This window comes from Bufo gargarizans, chromosome 5 (genome assembly GCF_014858855.1).
Source record: "Bufo gargarizans isolate SCDJY-AF-19 chromosome 5, ASM1485885v1, whole genome shotgun sequence".
NCBI lineage: Eukaryota > Metazoa > Chordata > Amphibia > Anura > Bufonidae > Bufo > Bufo gargarizans.
Window position 1 is genome coordinate 354,838,858 of NC_058084.1, and position 19,581 is coordinate 354,858,438.

Sequence of the window (19,581 nt, forward strand, 5' to 3'; positions counted from 1 at the left end):
CCACCCAAAACGCAGTGTTTGCCCGATCAGGCCTGATCGGTCGCCCACACGTGCGTTCGCCCACACCCGCCCCACCGCAGTGACAAAAAAAATTTTTTTTTTGATCGCTGCACATCCACTTTACACGCACTGCGGCGATAAAAAAAATCACTTTTGATATTTTTTATCAACCGCAGCGGCCTCCGGTACTTCGCTAGCCTCCCCTTTGTAAGACAGGCTTGCTTTTTTTACCTGGGTAGTCTCAGGGAATACCCCTAAATTTAGTTGCCCACATGTCAAACAGGGGGTATTCCTCTGAAGAGGCCTACAGGCTTCTGACCCAGTCGGATGAGGAGTGGGAACCCTCATCTGATGAATCCAGCGGGTCAGAATACGAACCTGTAGAAAGCAGCGGCTCTCTGACCCAAAGTTCGGACGAGGAGGCTGAGGTCCCTGATAGAACCAGGCGTACCCGGCCCCGTGTTGCTAGACCGCAGGTTGCGCAGGATCCGCTTCAAGAGCATCAGAGTGGGGCTGGTGCTGCCGGATTACGTGGTGAGGCATACACCAGCAGCCCAGCCCATCCTGGACCTAGTACCAGCACTGCCGTACAACCTGGTGAAGTAGCGAGCACCAGAAGGGCAGTTGAAGCTGGTACGGTGGCACGAGCAGTAGTGACCCCGTCGCAGCCACCGCAAAGACGTGCCCGTAGAGCCCCTAGAATCCCAGAGGTGCTGGCAAACCCTGATTGGCAGCCCCCAACTTCAGCCGCACCTGTAGTTCCCCCTTTCACCGCCCAGTCTGGAGTTCGGGTTGAGACGGCTCAGATCGGTTCGGCCCTGGGATTTTTTGAGCTGTTCTTGACTGCGGAGCTTTTAGACTTAGTCGTGGCAGAGACAAACCGGTATGCCACACAATTTATAACCGCTAACCCGGGAAGCTTTTATGCCCAGCCTTTCCGGTGGAAACCAGTCCAAGTTTCCGAATTTAAAACTTTTCTGGGCCTCCTCCTCAACATGGGCCTGACAAAAAAACATGAATTGCGGTCATATTGGTCCACGAACCCAATTCATCACATGCCCATGTTCTCTGGTGCAATGTCCAGGACACGATTTGAGACCATCCTGCGTTTCTTGCACTTTAGTGACAACACCGCCTCCCGTCCCAGAGGCCACCCTGCTTTTGACCGGCTCCACAAAATTCGGCCCCTCATAGACCATTTCAACCAGAAATTTGCAGATTTGTATACCCCTGAGCAAAACATCTGCGTAGACGAGTCCCTAATACATTTTACCGGGCGCCTTGGCTTCAAGCAATACATCCCAAGCAAGCGCGCCCGGTATGGGGTCAAATTGTATAAGCTCTGTGAAAGGGCCACAGGCTATACCCACAAATTTCGTGTCTATGAGGGAAAAGATCAGACCCTGGAGCCGGTCGGTTGCCCTGACTACCTGGGGAGCAGTGGGAAGATAGTTTGGGACTTGGTGTCACCCTTATTCGGCAAGGGGTACCATCTTTATGTGGACAATTTTTACACAAGTGTGGCCCTCTTTAGGCATTTGTTTCTAGAACGGATTGGCGCCTGTGGTACCGCGCGAACTAGTCGCGCGGGCTTCCCCCAACGGCTCGTTAGCACCCGTCTTGCAAGGGGGCAGAGGGCCGCACTGTGTAACGAAGAACTGCTCGCGGTGAAATGGAGAGACAAGCGTGACGTTTACATGCTCTCCTCCATTCACGCAGACACGACAATACAAATTGAGCGAGCAACCCGTGTCATTGAAAAGCCCCTCTCAGTCCACGACTATAACCTCCACATGGGAGGGGTCGACTTCAATGACCAGATGTTGTCTCCGTATTTAGTTTCCCGCAGAACCAGACGCTGGTATAAGAAGGTGTCTGTATATTTGATTCAATTGGCGCTGTATAATAGTTTTGTTCTCTACAGTAAGGCTGGGAGAACTGGATCCTTCCTCAAATTTCAGGAAGAGATCATTGAGAACCTCCTGTATCCAGAAGGTTCCGTGCCCCCATCCACCAGTGTAGTTAGCCGTCTACACGAGCGACATTTCCCCAATGTCGTTGCTGGTACCTCAACCCAACCGTCACCCCGAAAAAGATGTCGTGTCTGTAGCAGGAGTGGAATAAGGCGTGACACCCGGTATTTCTGTCCTGACTGTCCTGACCACCCTGCCCTATGCTTAGGGGATTGTTTCCGAAAGTACCACACACAGGTACACCTAGCATAGGGATCATCTCACCAGGATAGGCACACAGGGCTATTAGGGCCCATTCACTCACACAGCTGCTGCAAACGTCTCCTTTCACATGGGACAAAGTGCATAACGCACTTCGCCACATCTTTGGGCGATTTGCGCTTTGCACATTGACCCATGGGGGAGGAGAGGTTTGTTCTATAAAGGTAAAAAAACAAAAAAAAAACAAAAAAAAAAAACAGGTAAGCAAACAGGTTAATGTTTAGTTCCAAAAGTTAAAGTTAAATGTTCTGTTCCAAAGTTAATAAAATTATTGCGTTGTGGCCTGGTTTTTTCTTTTTTTTTTTTTTTGTCTTTTTACCTTCCAGGTGGACCAACCGATGAACTAGCTGCAGCACCGATGTGCATTCTGACAGAAGCATTGCGCTGCTGTCAGATTACACGCAAGTCGGTGTATGCGGCGCTGCAAGACGGGATTTTCTCCTCTGCAGTGACAGATACGTTTGCCGAAGCATACGAGCTGAGGAGGAGGCGGCGTTCCTATGCTTTGGCAAGCACTTTGTATGTATATATATATATATATATAAAAAAAAAAATCCCGGCAATGATTTATTCATCCACATCGATTGATGCGAATGGAGAAATCTGGTTTGCCAGGGCATACGAGCTAAGTGGGTATGGATGTAGGGCGGAGCTCCTATGTCCTGGCAGACGCCTTTCCCCTCCATTTTTTTTTTTTGGCAGAGATTTTTTCATCCACATTGATCAATGCGAATGAAGAAATCTGTGCCGTTCATTTTTTTCTTTCAGCCCAGAGGCTGAACGGAAAAAAAAATCTCATTACCTGTATGCTCAATATAAGGAGAATAGCAGAAACTCCTAATGCTGGCCATACATGTAATGATTGCGGAGACCCTCAAATGCCAGGGCAGTACAAACACCCCACAACTGACCCCATTTTGGAAAGAAGACACCCCAAGGTATTTGCTGAGGGGCATATTGAGTCCATGAAAGATTGAAATTTTTGTCCTAAGTTAGCGGAAAGTGAGACTTTGTGAGAAAAAACAAAAAAAAATCAATTTCCGCTAACTTATGCGAAAAAAAAAAATTCTATGAACTTGCCAGGCCCCTCATTGGATACCTTGGGGTGTCTTCTTTCCAAAGTGGGGTCACATGTGGGGTATTTATACTGCCCTGGCTTTTTAGGGGCCCTAAAGCGTGAGAAGAAGTCTGGGATCCAAATGTCTAAAAATGCCCTCCTAAAAGGAATTTGGGCCCCTTTGCGCATCTAGGCAGCAAAAAAGTGTGACACATCTGGTATCGCCGTACTCAGGAGAAGTTGGGGAATGTGTTTTGGGGTGTCATTTTACATATACCCATGCTGGGTGAGAAAAATATCTTGGTCAAATGCCAACTTTGTATAAAAAAATGGGAAAAGTTGTCGTTTGCCAAGATATTTTTCTCACCCAGCATGGGTATATGTAAAATGACACCCCAAAACACATTCCCCAACTTCTCCTGAGTACGGCGATACCAGATGTGTCACACTTTTTTGCTGCCAAGGTGGGCAAAGGGGCACATATTCCAAAGTGCACCTTTCGGATTTTGCAGGGCATTTTTTACACATTTTGATTGCAAGGTACTTCTCACACATTTGGGCCCCTAAATTGCCAGGGCAGTATAACTACGCCACAAGTGACCCCATTTTGGAAAGAAGACACCCCAAGGTATTCCGTGAGGGGCACGGCGAGTTCCTAGAATTTTTTATTTTTTGTCACAAGTTAGCGGAAAATGATGATTTTTTTTTTTTTCTCTTTTTTCATTACAAAGTCTCATATTCCACTAACTTGCGGCAAAAAATAAAAAATTCTAGGAACTCGCCATGCCCCTCACGGAATACCTTGGGGTGTCTTCTTTCCAAAATGGGGTCACTTGTGGCGTAGTTATACTGCCCTGGCAATTTAGGGGCCCAAATGTATGAGAAGTACCTTGCAATCAAAATGTGTAAAAAATGCCCTGCAAAATCCGAAAGGTGCACTTTGGAATATGTGCCCCTTTGCCCACCTTGGCAGCAAAAAAGTGTGACACATCTGGTATCGCCGTACTCAGGAGAAGTTGGGGAATGTGTTTTGGGGTGTCATTTTACATATACCCATGCTGGGTGAGAGAAATATCTTGGCAAAAGACAACTTTTCCCATTTTTTTATACAAAGTTGGCATTTGACCAAGATATTTTTCTCACCCAGCATGGGTATATGTAAAATGACCCCCCAAAACACATTCCCCAGCTTCTCCTGAGTACGGCGATACCAGATGTGTCACACTTTTTTGCTGCCAAGGTGGGCAAAGGGGCACATATTCCAAAGTGCACCTTTCGGATTTTGCAGGGCATTTTTTACACATTTTGATTGCAAGGTACTTCTCACACATTTGGGCCCCTAAATTGCCAGGGCAGTATAACTACGCCACAAGTGACCCCATTTTGGAAAGAAGACACCCCAAGGTATTCCGTGAGGGGCATGGCGAGTTCCTAGAATTTTTTATTTTTTGTCGCAAGTTAGTGGAATATGAGACTTTGTAAGGAAAAAAGAGAAAAAAAAAAAAATCATCATTTTCCGCTAACTTGTGACAAAAAATAAAAAATTCTAGGAACTCGCCGTGCCCCTCACGGAATACCTTGGGGTGTCTTCTTTCCAAAATGGGGTCACTTGTGGCGTAGTTATACTGCCCTGGCAATTTAGGGGCCCAAATGTATGAGAAGTACCTTGCAATCAAAATGTGTAAAAAATGCCCTGCAAAATCCGAAAGGTGCACTTTGGAATATGTGCCCCTTTGCCCACCTTGGCAGCAAAAAAGTGTGACACATCTGGTATCGCCGTACTCAGGAGAAGCTGGGGAATGTGTTTTGGGGGGTCATTTTACATATACCCATGCTGGGTGAGAAAAATATCTTGGTCAAATGCCAACTTTGTATAAAAAAATGGGAAAAGTTGTCTTTTGCCAAGATATTTCTCTCACCCAGCATGGGTATATGTAAAATGACACCCCAAAACACATTCCCCAACTTCTCCTGAGTACGGTGATACCACATGTGTGACACTTTTTTGCTGCCAAGGTGGGCAAAGGGGCGCATATTCCAAAGTGCACCTTTCGGATTTCACCGGTCATTTTTTACACATTTTGATTGCAAAGTTCTTCTCACACATTTGGGCCCCTAAATTGCCAGGGCAGTATAACTACCCCACAAGTGACCCCATTTTGGAAAGAAGACACCCCAAGGTATTCTGTGAGGGGCATGGCGAGTTCCTAGAATTTTTTATTTTTTGTCGCAAGTTAGTGGAAAATGAGACTTTGTAAGAAAAAAAAAAAAAAAAAAAAACATCATCATTTTCCGCTAACTTGTGACAAAAAATAAAAAGTTCTATGAACTCACTATGCCCATCAGCGAATACCTTAGGGTGTCTACTTTCCGAAATGGGGTCATTTGTGGGGGTTTTCTACTGTCTGGGCATTGTAGAACCTCAGGAAACATGACAGGTGCTCAGAAAATCAGAGCCGTTTCAAAAAGCGGAAATTCACATTTTTGTACCATAGTTTGTAAATGCTATAACTTTTACCCAAACCATTTTTTTTTTTGCCCAAACATTTTTTTTTTATCAAAGACATGTAGAACTATAAATTTAGCGAAAAATTTATATATGGATGTCGTTTTTTTTGCAAAATTTCACAGCTGAAAGTGAAAAATGTCATTTTTTTGCAAAAAAATCGTTATATTTTGATTAATAACAAAAAAAGTAAAAATGTCAGCAGCAATAAAATACCACCAAATGAAAGCTCCATTAGTGAGAAGAAAAGGAGGTAAAATTCATTTGGGTGGTAAGTTGCATGACCGAGCGATAAACGGTGAAAGGAGTGTAGTGCCGAAGTGTAAAAAGTGGCCTGGTCATGAAGGGGGTTTCACCTAGCGGGGCTGAAGTGGTTAAAAAGAAAAACCTGGATTTTTTTTTATCCTCTTAAAGGGGTTGCCCAGGTTCAGAGCTGGACATACACATAATTTCACCCCGGCAGCCCCCTGACCCGGCAGTGTGTTCGGTGATGTCACCGGCTGTGATGAGCGTGCTTTAGCGCTGCCCTAGCCGTTTTACCGGCTAGGGCAGCGCTAAAGCCCGCCCATCAGCCCCATGGAGAGCCCGGTACGTCACCGGATCTCCAAAAAATGCCTTTGCCTTGCACGATTTAGCGCAGGGCAAAGGAGAGCATCGAAGCATGAACTGCTCCGATGCTCAAGTCAGGGGGGCTGCCTGGGTGGAAATGAGGATATGTCAGGGTTTAGCTCTGAACCCAGACAACCCCTTTAAGGACCAGGCCAATTTTTATTTTTCCTTCCCGCCTTCTAAGAGCTATAAGGTTTTTACTTTTATATTCACAAAACTTTGAGGGCTTGTTTTATTTTTGTTATATCTTTTAACGCCACCATTCAATTTACCATATCTCTGTACTTACGGCTTCTGTGACCTGCACACAGCGTGAAGACGTTGGTGCATTCTGTGACTTCACACTGTGCAATGTCAGGTCACAACACAGCGCGGCAGGAAGACCAGAAGAACGTTAGATCTCAGGAGCGGTGACGGCATCCGGAGCAGAATAGGCAAGTTGATTTTTATTTTATTTTTTTCAGCTCTGAATGTTTATTAACATGAGGATGTGTTCTGTGGTCATTCACATTGAAGGTCTGATTAACATTGGGTGGGTCTGATCTAAGCTAATGAAAAATATATATTTTTTCTTACTTACCTCCTCTAAAACATTGCTGCGTCTTATAGGGCAAAAAATATGGTATATATTTTTTCTTTGAAGGGGACATTCACACGGCGGCCTTTTTAGTGGAATTTTGGGGCGGACAGCTATGCCGAAATTTTGCCGAAAACCAGCCGACGGCCACGTCTTCTCTGCCTCCAAAACATCTCAATGAAAGATGGATCAGCGGAGCAGCAGCTGCGCCAAGAAAGGACATGTCCCTTCTCAGAGTGGCCACAGTTTTAAGCCACCGCTCCACGATCCTCAGCGCTGCCGAGAAAGAGGAAGCAGCTGTCAGTGTTTTTTTGGCAAAATTTTGACTAGTCAAAATTCCACTTAAAAAGCCGCTGTGTAAACGTCCTCTAATTTTTAAATTTTATTTGCATAGCTATATTCAGACCACCACACACACACAGAAAAAAAAAAGATGATTCTCCCCCCCCCCCCCCTCCCCAATTATGCCATTTGCCGTTTGGGATAAATATTTTTAAAATACAGGCATTTTTGGACGCAACAATGCCTATGATGTTTATTTTTGTATTGTTTATTGTTACCCTAATTTTGAGGAAAGGAAGATTTTATTTTTTTACTTCTTTTTTAGCAATGGAATTTGATTCGTAGCTAAAAAGAAAATTCTGTATATTCCAATGCTGTGCTGCCACCTGCAGGTCTATATTGGAATATTATCTGTGAAAGTGAAAGGCATTGGATCCTCCAGCCTTTCATAGCAAATAAATGGCTCCTGGGATCACTTCTGGATTTTCGGCCCTCAGATGGCTTCTGACGGGTTAAATGTGTCTGCTCTGACGTATAAAGTCATGTGGCGGTAGGGAAGTGGCAAAAATAAAGATATAGAGATATATATATATATATATATATATATATATATATATATATATATATATATATATATATATATATATATAATCTTTTTTGGCATCACCATATTTTTTATTACTTCTGCCTAAAATACTGTATGAGGGCTCATTTTTAGGGCTCATGCCCACGACTTTTTTTTCAATCCACACATTGCGGATCCACAAAACACGGATACAGACCATATGCGTTCTGCAAAATGGCCTGCCCATAATAGAAAAGTCCTATCCTTGCCTTTACTGCGGACAATAATAGTACATTTTCTATTTTTTTGTGGAACAGACAAACGGACATGGAACGCACATGGAGTCGTTTCAGTTTTTTGCTGCCCCATTGAAGTGAATGGTTCTGAATAAGGGCTGCAAAACTAACGGAACGGACAAAAAAAAATACGTTCATGTGCATGAGCCCTTAGCGAAAAAAGCTGTAGTTTTTATTGGCACCTATGACTTTTTAATTGTTTTTGATTCATTTTTCCAGGGGATGAGGTGTCCATAAACAAAAAAAACTAAACATTGAGTAACACAGAAAGGAGCGATTTTAATTCTGAATTCTGCTATTTGTAAAACATTAAAAAGAAAAACTTTTTTTGTCCTCCTTGGTGACTTGAACATGATTATTCAATTGCTTATCTAGTGATAGCTAACCTCCAGCACTCCAACTGTGGTGAAACAACGACTCCCAGCATGCTCCTTTGATTTCTATGGAGTTCTGAGAACAGCCAAGCAAGTGTACATCTTGGAAGTTGTAGTTTTAACACAGCAGGAGTGATGGAGTTTAGCCACCACAGGCTTATACCATAGACTGCACTAGTATACTACTGCAGCCTATGGGATTTTTTAGCTTTCTATTAAGCCCTGCCACAGGTGGACTTATACATGTGATCATCTGATCTCTAATGTAATCCACTGCACTACTTATGTATTGCAGTGCATTATACTGGTCACTACTACACTGAGAGCTAGCCCATTAGACCCTGTCTCTGGCAGGGCCTAATATGCTTTTGAACTTGGCAGACCCAAAGGCCATTTGTTAGGCCTTAGGCTGCTATAGCAACAATTGGCACCCAGTTGTGGTACTGAGATTGGGGCTGTGCTGCCAGAATAATGCTAGCCCAAGTGAAGGAGACCAGAGCTGCAGTACGCTGGTAAGGCCCCTTTCACACGGGCGAGTTTTCCGTGCGGGTGCGATGCGTGCGGTGAACGCATTGCACCCGCACTGAATCCTGACCCATTCATTTCTAGGGGGCTGTGCACACGAGCGGTGATTTTCACGCATCACTTGTGCGTTGCGTGAAAATCGCAGCATGCTCCTCTTTGTGCGTTTTTCACGTAACGCAGGCCCTATAGAAATGAATGGGGTTGTGTGAAAATCGCATGCATCCGCAAGCAAGTGCGGATGCGGTGCGATTTTCATGCATGGTTGCTAGGTGACAGTCTATTCACTGTATTATTTTCCCTTATAACATGGTTATAAGGGAAAATAATAGCATTCTGAATACAGAATGCATAGTATAATAGTGCTGGAAGGGTTAAAAATAATAAAAAAAGTTAACTCACCTTCTCCTCTTGTTAGCGTAGATGCCGGTCTGTTCTTTATCTGTGGGCTAAAGGACCTTTGATGACGTCAGATCACATGCTCCATCACCACGGTGATGGACCATGTGATTGGAGCATGTGATCTGACGTCACCACAGGTCATTCAGTCCACAGCTAAAGAACAGACCGGGATCTACGCTAACAAGAGGAGAAGGTGAGTTTACTTTTTTATTATTTTTAACCCTTCCAGCACTATTATACTATGCATTCTGTATTCAGAATGCTATTATTTTCCCTTATAACCATGTTATAAGGGAAAATAATACAATCTTCAGAACATCAATCCCAAGCCCGAACTTCTGTGAAGAAGTTCGGGTCTGGGTACCAAACATGCACGATTTTTCTCACGCGAGTGCAACGTATGACAATGTTTTGCACTCGCGCTGAAAAATCGTGCATTTTCCCGCAACGCACCCGCCTCTTATCCGGGCAAAAAACATGACGCCCGTGTGAAAGAGGCCTAAGGCTTTTTGCTTTGTCCACATTTTTGTTTTTGGGGCCTGCTAAACTGCTGATCATGTCAGGCTACAAACCCCCCCCCCCCCCCCCCGAATAAGATATTGGTGACAAATCTAGAGGATATGGTATCAATATCTAAAGAGTGGAAAACCCAAAAAGGTCCTTCATAAGACATTACATGACAGTACAAAGATACTTACATTTACTACCAGCAAATTCCTCATCATAACAGTACTTGGGAATGGAATAATTTCTTGACTTATAAGCTTTACTCTTGATTTTTTCAGCATTATGGCCGTAAAATATCCATCTTCGTCTCCTAGAAAATTGGCAAAAACGGTAAAGAACAGTAATCTCTCTTATGAAGGTACCATTTAGGTTTGCACAGCAACAAATTCAACATGGACACTAAAGAGCAATGTCATTTAATATTTTTACTTATTTATACAATGAACAGTTCACATACAGCCAATATACCTGTATACGGTGAAACCTGTCATAGGAAATGTGGTCTTGATAAGGTGGAGGTCTTCTAAAAGAGGTGGTCTTTTGCAGAGGTTTCACTAGAGCATAATGCTGTCATTTGGATGGCCCATTTATCAGACTCTGCTGTCCATTACCACACACAGTACCGTACATTCTGTAGGGGCTAAGCATGGTACTACAGGTAGCTGTGTTCCATTAATTTGACAGGATGGAGCTGTAGTACCAGGTACAGCACTGTGCCCGAGAGAATGAAAGGGGCAGGATTGCTCACTTAAACGCCACAGCCTCCTCAAGCAGCTAATCAGCACGGGCACCAAGAGTCCTGCCAATCTGATATCAAAGGCCTATCCTAAGATGGGCCCTCAATATTGACAACCCCTTTAAAACTGCTTGCTAGCACCACAATGTGACGTTCTTAAATGGGTTGTCTCACCTCGCTAGGATGTGCCACCAATGTCAGACAGGTGCAGAGTATCCAAAGTTCAATAGAGCGCACCGCGCATGCGTGGTTGCCCCCTATTTATTTGTATGGGAGCACGAGAAAAAAAAATAAAACTGTCTGCCACACTTGGCTATTTTCGGAAGTCCCACAGAAACGAATAGAAAGAGCACTGTGCAACCACCGCTCCATTCTCTTCTATAGAGCTGCCAGAAATAGCTGGCTCCGCTATAAAAGGCAGCTGCGCATACGTGGTGTGCCCTCGTTCTCTTTGGGAGCTTGGCTCTAGAGATAGGTACAGACCCATCTCTGGGACCTGCACCTATCTGACATTGGTGACATATCCTAGGGATATCACAAATTAAAAGAATCACAGCACTTCCATTTTGCAAAAAAATCTGGTGTATTTATTTAGCTAAGCAGCATACAATTAGCCTGGATCTCAATCTGCGAGCACCACGTTTGGACCTCGATTGTTGGTACCGGATGCAATTGGACTTTTCCCTATGGTGGGGTATGTAGTGCTGCTTACTATGAAGTTTATGATATGTCACGAATGTGCAAAGTGAGACAACCCCTTTAAGGGAAACAAGGTTGCCTTTGTCTTACGACACAAAGTTTTTTTTAAATTGACCTGGTTAGCAAAACAAAAAAACACAGTCATGCTGCAATTTTACTACGAATTGTAGGTAACCAACAGCAGCACAACTAAAGAAACACATACAAAACATCAATCACATAAAAAAAATTATAATACTATAAATAAGAGTATGAAAGCAAAAGAAGCACAGTTAGAGGGCATGTATCACCACAAAGTGACATATTTAAAATCAGGTTTTTATTATAAATTTTTTGAATTGTTTTGCGCGGGGCATTTTATTTTTTAGTATCTATCAAAATAAATCTTGACATATTGTAGTTTTATTTTACTCTAAACACTAGAGCCACAATAGTTGCGCAGAGTCATTCCATGATCATTAGGTTAGTGATTCTATGACAGCTCTATTGTAATGCTGGAGGCCTACAGGTTATACACTATGCACGCAGATAAGGTTCTTCCAGAGGGAATGTGAAAAACGCTTCTGACTCAAATACCCCCCCTTCGCCCAGTCGCCCCCTGGTGTCTGGGGGAGTGTTTGTACGTCAACACTTGCCAGAGGCTATAATAATCTATGATCTATCTCTGCCAATTAAATCCAATTCAGTTCATCTGCAATAAGGCATATACAGCCCGCTACACTGTCTATACAAAGAAAGAAGTGGGTACCGTTAATATGGAGCCACTTTAAAGAAAGTTTTTAACCCTTAGAGGACCGGGTAATTTTCTGTTTTTTGAGTTTTCGTTTTTCACAACCCGCCTTCCCAGAGTCATAACTTTTTAATATTTCCATTCAAATAGCCTTATGATGGCTTATTTTCTTGCGGGGCACGTTTTGTACTTTCTAAAGGCCCCAGTTATGGTTGCATACAATGTAGTGGGAAAATAAAATTCCAAATGGGGTGGAAATTGGAAAAAAAAAAAATGCAACATTGCCACATTTTTTCTTTTCTTTTTTCTTTACAACGTTCACGGTAAAATTGACCTGTTGACTTCATTCTCCAGGTCAGTACGATTATGTTACCACACTTGTATAGTTTTTCTTGCGTTTTAATACGGATCACTTTTTATGAACATTTTTGGGGGAGTTGAAGTCACAAAAAATTAGGAATGTGCCGTTTTTTTTTCCCCCTATACCATTCACTGTAAGGGATTAATATTGTTATATTTTAATAGTAGGGACTTTTTGCGCACATGGCAATGCCCATAATGTTTTTTTTTCCATAAATTATTTAGATTTTGGGAAAAGGGGAGAGATTTTAACTTTTATATATTTTTGAAAACTTTTTTCTACTTTTTTCAAGTCACCCTAGGTTACTACAACTGGCAATCAGTAGATTGACCGTTGTGTTCATTGGTGGCCATTAGGGATGAGCAATTGACTTTGGATGAAACATCTGAAGCAGAGTCGCATACAACTTCGTTCCAATACTGTACGAAGCAGGAGCTCCGTACAGTATTAGAATGTATTGGCTCCGGTGAGCCGAAGTTATTGCTTCGAAGTCTCGCGAGACTTCGAGTAATTAACTTCATAAATTAATTTGTACTGTAGAAAACCATTTCCCAAACTCTGTACCGGTTCTGGTCGGGAAAGGATTAAAAATATACAATAAAAAATAGGAACAAACTTTCTACAGATTTAAATCCCATGGATGGAACTAAACCTAAACACTAGACATCACTTTTCAATGGCAAATAGTACAAAAGTTTTGCATGAGTTGCATACCTGTAATGATTGTGTAGCTGACGGCTCTTTTCTTCAGATAGTCATAATATAGGGGGATAACTTCTTGTAAAAATATTACATCTGGACTGTACCTGCAACAGCGCACATAAGAACCAATCACTTTAGCAGAGCTAATCGATATGCATACAGACCCAGACACATTTGCGCAGATTTTTTATTTTTTTTATTGTTCATTTGCTCCCTTAATTCAAAATTAACCACCTTTTTTAATAATCTTCATAAAAAATAAAAATAAAGTCCTACTTTTGCTTCTGTGGAGCATGTGAGGCTCCACAGAAACTGGCATATAAGCTGTTAAAGTGAGCAGCTGAGGCCAGTGATTGGCTGCAGTGGTCCTGTGTCGTCACCGTGGCCAGGTAGAGAAAGCCCAGCACGAAGAGCTCGAGTGGCGGAACTCAATCTACTGGGTAACAACTGTGGCATTTAAATTTAGGCCATTTGGCAGTATTGTCTAGTGTCTTGCTGAAAGCAGACAACTCCTTTAAATGGACTTGACCACTTTCTGGCTATTGTTAACCTGTATGTATGTAAGACATCTGCACAAGATGCCCGGCGGCACAGACTCAGACAGTGTGTTTGAATGGAGGATGCCGAGTGAGGTGTCTGGTCTCATTCTTGCCCAGCTGTATGTGTGACTCCCATAGAGTTGAATGTAGAGACATGCACATGTTCGGCCTCTTTTTTCATGACCTGCCTGAATGCGGTTGCCACCTAACCAATGGAAAATAGATATAGTTTCCAGATGTGGGACTGACATCTTTCAGAAATTTACTGCATATCCCGTGGATATGTATAAATGTCTAATGTGAAATACATTTGGCGGGGATGGAATCCCGACTTCGGCACGTCCCCGTTTCACCCAATCGGCAAACACCGCTCTACATATTGTCACATGGCTGATTAATTTTTCAATTAAAATAGTCGCAAGTCCCTTAATAAATGTGCCCCAGTGTCCAACATTCCTTGTCAATTAAACTAACCCACCCTTAAATTGAGTAGGATTAGTGTAAACTGCTTTTTCTTACCCCCTGCCCTACCTAATAAATTTAAAAACTGAATTTGTACATAAAAATACATAAGATGCTTACAATGCCAAATAAGAACAAACCCCCCGAGCTCTCTCTGGAAGGTTGGATTGGTCAATTCCATCAACGTTCCAGGTTAGGAGTGTAATGTGGCTCTCGTCTTCTTGGTTCAGTGTAGTCGGATTGTCCACAACTGGTGCTTGCTTTATAACAACGGGTGAATCATCTGTCAAGTCGATACTATAGAAGAAACCAAAACCGTTGTCTATACCCGTGTTCTGTGTGCAGACAATAACAACAGACATTGGGGGGCAGATTTATCAAATCTAGTGTAACTAGTTTAGTTGCCCATATTAACCAGATTAATTTAATTTTCCAGAGCTGAGAATCTGGAATCTGACTGGTTGCTATGGGAAACTAAACCAGTTCTCCTTTACACCAGTTTGGATAAATCTTCCCCAGTGTTTATGGGCCCAGAGTATAATGCAGGATAACTAGAATAATATTTCCCAAGCGCCAAGGGTTGGGTGCCATGAGAAGACTCCTGGGTGCATTAGCAAAATGGCAAAGAGTCTTCCAGCAACTTGTTAAAGAGCAGCTGTCACCATGAGCAACCCTATTAAAGGAGTTGTCCGAGTGTTTAATGCCACCATCCACTGGTTTGCAAATCAAACTCCTTCAATTGAATGGAACTGAGCTGTGCCTAGGCCACGTGAGTGATAAATGTGACATCACTGGCCTAGGAGCGCCACTGTCTCTTCAAACAGCTGTCCAGCGAGATGCCAGGAGATGGCCCCCCCTGAGGATAGGCATCTGCACTAAACACTCAGACAAACTCCTTAAACCAGGCAAACTACCTGGCAGAGTTGATCATGAGCCCTTTTCCTCTGCAATTAGTATTGCCAAAGCAGAAAAATTCTTATTTTTAGTTATATGCAAATGATGTGCTCAGGGCATCAAGGGGCCAGCCTAGCCCCATGGAGCACAGCGTTACCTCCACCACGCTCCCCGTTGCCATTCCCACAGAGACTGACAGGGCCAGGCCAAGGCGCTAATCCATCTTCATTTGCATATAGCTAAAAATAAGAATTTCTCTGCATCGATAATATTGATTGCAGAGAGGATGGCTCGCCACCACGCTCAACCCTTCCGGGCAGTATGCATGATTCTATAGGGTTGATCATAGTGACAGATGCTCTTCAGGAAGTTGGATAGTAACTGCTCCCCATATAGACAGACCCTTTTGTTTACATATCTTAATGTACATCTGTATAACTGAGGCTTCTGATGGTGTTCCGCTATAATCTCACCACATATCTGTTACAGACATGGTTTCTGATGTTGATGGCTTTGTCACAATGCTTAAAGGCTCTTCCTTTGGAAGACTCTCCACTCCCGGTTCAAAGAAAGAGTTAATGGCCCTCTGGAAGAAAAAAGTGAGGTCACAAAAACTATACATATATGGTTGAACTTGATGGAATTATGTCTTTTTTTTAACCGTATTAACTATGTAATAAACATATAATAAATGTTGTCAGGAGTCCAATAAATGCCCACCGACAACAATGACGACCCTGGGACCTCCAACTGTCCATACTGATGAGATAAAGGTCAGCTGAAATGGCAGATTTTGGGCCATGATAGTTTTGAAATTATACGTGAACAACTATTCACAATGGCTGACGGCTAAAATGTGGAGTCAGGTTGGACATTTTTGCTGAAGCGGTCAACCATTTGCCTTTGCATTTTTTTTTCCCCTCCCAGATCTGCTAGTTTATTTTGCTGTGTTGATGGTTCTAATGATCCAATGTACGACTGACTGGCCACATTCCCGCCGATGATTACAGCATGTATGGCTTAAAAGGGTTTTCCAGTATTTTAATACTGATGACCCATCCTCAGGATCGGTCATCAGTATCTGATCGGTGGGGATCCGACACCTGGGACCTCAGCCGATCAGCTGTTCAAGTCACCGGCGTTCCTGTGAGTGCCGCAGCCTTCTCCGTGCTTACCAAGCACAGCGCTGTACCTGGCATAGCGGCTGTGCTTGGCATCACGTTCAGCCCTATTCACTTCTATGGGGCTAAGCTGCTCCTAGGCCACAGGACCAATGAACGTGTCGTCATTGGCCTAGGAAAAGCTTAGAGAGGGCTGCGGTGCTGCCTTCTCAGACATCCGATTAGCGGGGGTCCCCAGTATAGGTTAGGGCTGCACTGAACTTTCGATACCCAATAGATACTTTTGCAACCGGATCTATCCAATATCGGGATTTGCTATTTTCCAAATACTAGGCTGCTCTGCTGCACCACCTAGTATCTTTTAGAGATCATGGTGTGCACCAAGTTCTCATCAGCAGGCACAGTGGAGAAGGAGGAAGGGAGCTCCATCACCAAGCACTGCTCCCATACAAGTGAATGGGAGCGCACAGCACATGTGCGGCCCCTGCTCCCATTCATTTCTATGGGGCAGAGGGAAATAGCCGAGCCAACGCTAGCCTATTTTCGGCGGCCCCATAGAAATGGAGGCCGGCTGCGCATGCGCAGTGTGCCCTCCATTCATTTCCCAGCTACATTCTCACCTCTGGGACCCGCACCTATCAGACAATGGGGGCCATATCCTAGCGATATGCCCCCATTGTCTGTGATGGGAATACCCCTTTAAAAGACCGTTGCTAGGGCTTGTCTGTCTCCAGGTACTCATAAACATAAGACAAAGGGGCAGTCCTTCACACTGCATGCCTGCATTAGGCTTCAGAGTTAAGGAGGCGTGTCTCTCAGTAATCCAATCTGATTGGCTGGTATGGGAAGTGAGGGAAAGCAGTTTTGGCCTCAGAAAACTGGCAGAGGAGCCATCTTGAAAAGGTCCTCATATTGTAAATGTTTAAACAGCCGTAACTAAGGGAAAAACTCAAGGAAAACAGTGGTAAGTGAAGAAACTAAAGATTGCTTTATGCATAATGCTCCACCAGCAGTAACACATGCTAAAATAGATTTTTTGATGAAGACATGACAGTCACACTTTAACGTGATAGCAGCACATTTTTGTGACTCGTGCTGTGATCCCATTCATGTCTATGGGGTCACTGCTCCTCTGCGATCCTGGCTGTATAGCCCTAGCCTAAAACCTTTCATGCTTCATATTCACTGTGGTCATGCAGTAGAAGATAAAAATCCACTATTGCAAATGTCTGATCATAGCGTTTCCTAGAGGTACATGTAAGGCGACTTTCACACTGGCGTTTTGGTTTCCGTTTGAGAGATCCGTTCAGGGATCTCACAATCGGTCCAAAACGGATCAGTTTTTACTTTAATGATTCTGAATGGATAAGGATCCGCTCAAAATGCATCAGTTTGGCGTCGTTACGTCTCCATTCCACATTGAAGGCAGACACCAGCATTTTTGTGTCCGTCTGACGAAACTGAGCCAAACGTTTTCACTGACAATAGAAAACGGATCCGTCCCCCTATTGACTTTCAATGGTGTTCAAGACGGATCCGTCTGGTCTATGTTAAAGATAATACAAACGGATCCGTTCTGAACGGACATACGGAAACGGGAATGCACACGGAGTAGCTTTTTTTTTTTTTTTTAAATGAATGGTTCCGCATACAGTCCGCAAAAAATACGTTCGTATGCATGAGGCCTTGAATGGGTCCACAATTCCGGAGATGCGGAACGGAGTCACGGAACGGAACACCGAAAGCACTGAGTGCTTCCGTGGTGTTTCTTTCCGTTGTTCGGCACCGCAAATAAATATGACATGTAATTTTTTTGCAGTGCGGACAGACCACGGACCCATTCAAGCTAAATGGGTCCGGCCCGCTGCACAGATGTTGCCCGTCCCCAATGCACGGAACAGCGGCATGCATGAGGCCTTAGAGGGGTTTTCCCATCTTGCTAATTGGTCCTCACCTGCAGCCAGCTCTGCCGTACAGTTCCTGGTTTCCTGCTGCTAAGGCTGGGCGGGCTAGAGTGAAGGCCAGCCACGCCTCTTTCTGACATCACACTCCTTGCATGCTCGTTCATGTGTCTCCTATGGCCACGGCTTCTCTCCCGAATCCCTGGGCCACGCTTGCGCAGAAGACATTTTTTTTTTCATGCAGCCGGCCACTCATTGCAGTCCTGAGAGCTCACGCTGCCGCGCATGCGCAAAGCTTATTTCTTTAGTGCTGCACTGCATACAGGGCATGCGCGGCTCTGTAGAAATAAGCCTTGCGCATGCGCGGCAGCATGCCCATCCAGGACTGCAATGAGCGGCCGGCTGGATGAAAAAAAATATATAATGTCTTCTGCGCAATCGGTGGCCATATCTATGGGATACAATATGACAACAAAGAGGTAGGAGGAAAATAATTTTATCAAGAAGGGTGGGAATTTGCCAATACAGTATATTTACAAAAATGATCACTGGCACACCATTAACAGATTAAACAGAGATCATTGTAATGGGAATACCCCTTTAAATGGGTCTGTGATCAGCAAGAGATGGTCCACACCGTAAAAAAAAAAAAAAAAAAAAAAAAAAGGAAATGTTCTATTTTTTTTTTAGCAGTGTGGCAGGACTGACCAAAATCCCACTGATGCAATTCATGGTGACTCCACTCCGGCTGAGGACCCATTCAAGTCAATGACCGCTGTTAGCAATGTACAATATGGCCACGGGGTAAGCAGGTTAGTGTGCATGAGCCCTTAATGTGTATTCATACATTCGTGTTTCAGCACAGAAGCATACTCTATTTTGTCCGTGTTCACAGATCCATTGCGCCCATTATAGTCTATGGCTCCGTGAAAAACATGGACGCAACACGGATCCTTCACTGACCATCTTATCACGGACACATGAAGGAGACATTATAGTGAGAGTCACCCATCACCTATAGAATGAAGGTGGTCACTTATATGCTAGTAAAGAGGATCAAACGCCCCGATTCATAGAAAGGTAGGGGGTTCGGGTAAGCCCCCAGTGACTGATAACCTCACATAATGTATACTTTATCTACAAGGTAATGTTCATTGAGGAGGAACGTTTATGTGAATACTGATGTAGCAGAGCCGAGTTTCTCATGCAGGTAAATATCCGCCTGGCGTTATGCTACATCTGCAGCTACTGTAACTACTTCATACTTCCAGCTCCCAGTCATTCTCTGCCAGGTAACACTGCGCCACCGCCAGGTCACAGCCCGCAATGCTGGCGAACTCCGCACAAGTCCGTTCCCTCTCCGTTATCAGCGACGGAATCCCCGCAGCACCGTTCGGGTCCATCCCCACGGTACTGAGACAGCAGCCAACAAACCACGCCCACCTAGGAATGGCGGCAGAACAGACGCCTCTCGAACCGTCCAATCCCTGTGCTCGCTGCAGGGA

At 44.0% G+C, this 19,581-nt stretch overlaps 1 protein-coding gene across 3 annotated transcripts in view; it reads right to left on the reverse strand.

The window, feature by feature from the left end:
• TDP2 (tyrosyl-DNA phosphodiesterase 2) overlaps positions 1-19,510 on the reverse strand; it is a 35,587-nt gene extending 16,077 nt beyond the window's left edge. For 2 of the 3 annotated variants that reach the window (XM_044294463.1, XM_044294461.1), the window contains exons 1-5: positions 19,342-19,510; positions 15,528-15,640; positions 14,281-14,457; positions 13,172-13,263; positions 10,123-10,241 (exon numbers count right to left, since the gene is read on the reverse strand). In XM_044294463.1, coding sequence (XP_044150398.1) covers positions 10,123-10,241; positions 13,172-13,263; positions 14,281-14,457; positions 15,528-15,640; positions 19,342-19,479 — 639 coding nt within the window. In that variant the 5' untranslated portion in view covers positions 19,480-19,510. Of the gene's footprint in view, positions 1-10,122; positions 10,242-13,171; positions 13,264-14,280; positions 14,458-15,527; positions 15,641-19,334 lie in introns of all 3 variants that reach the window. The other variant, XM_044294462.1, reaches the window with a different exon arrangement.
• Positions 19,511-19,581: the final 71 nt, after the last annotated feature.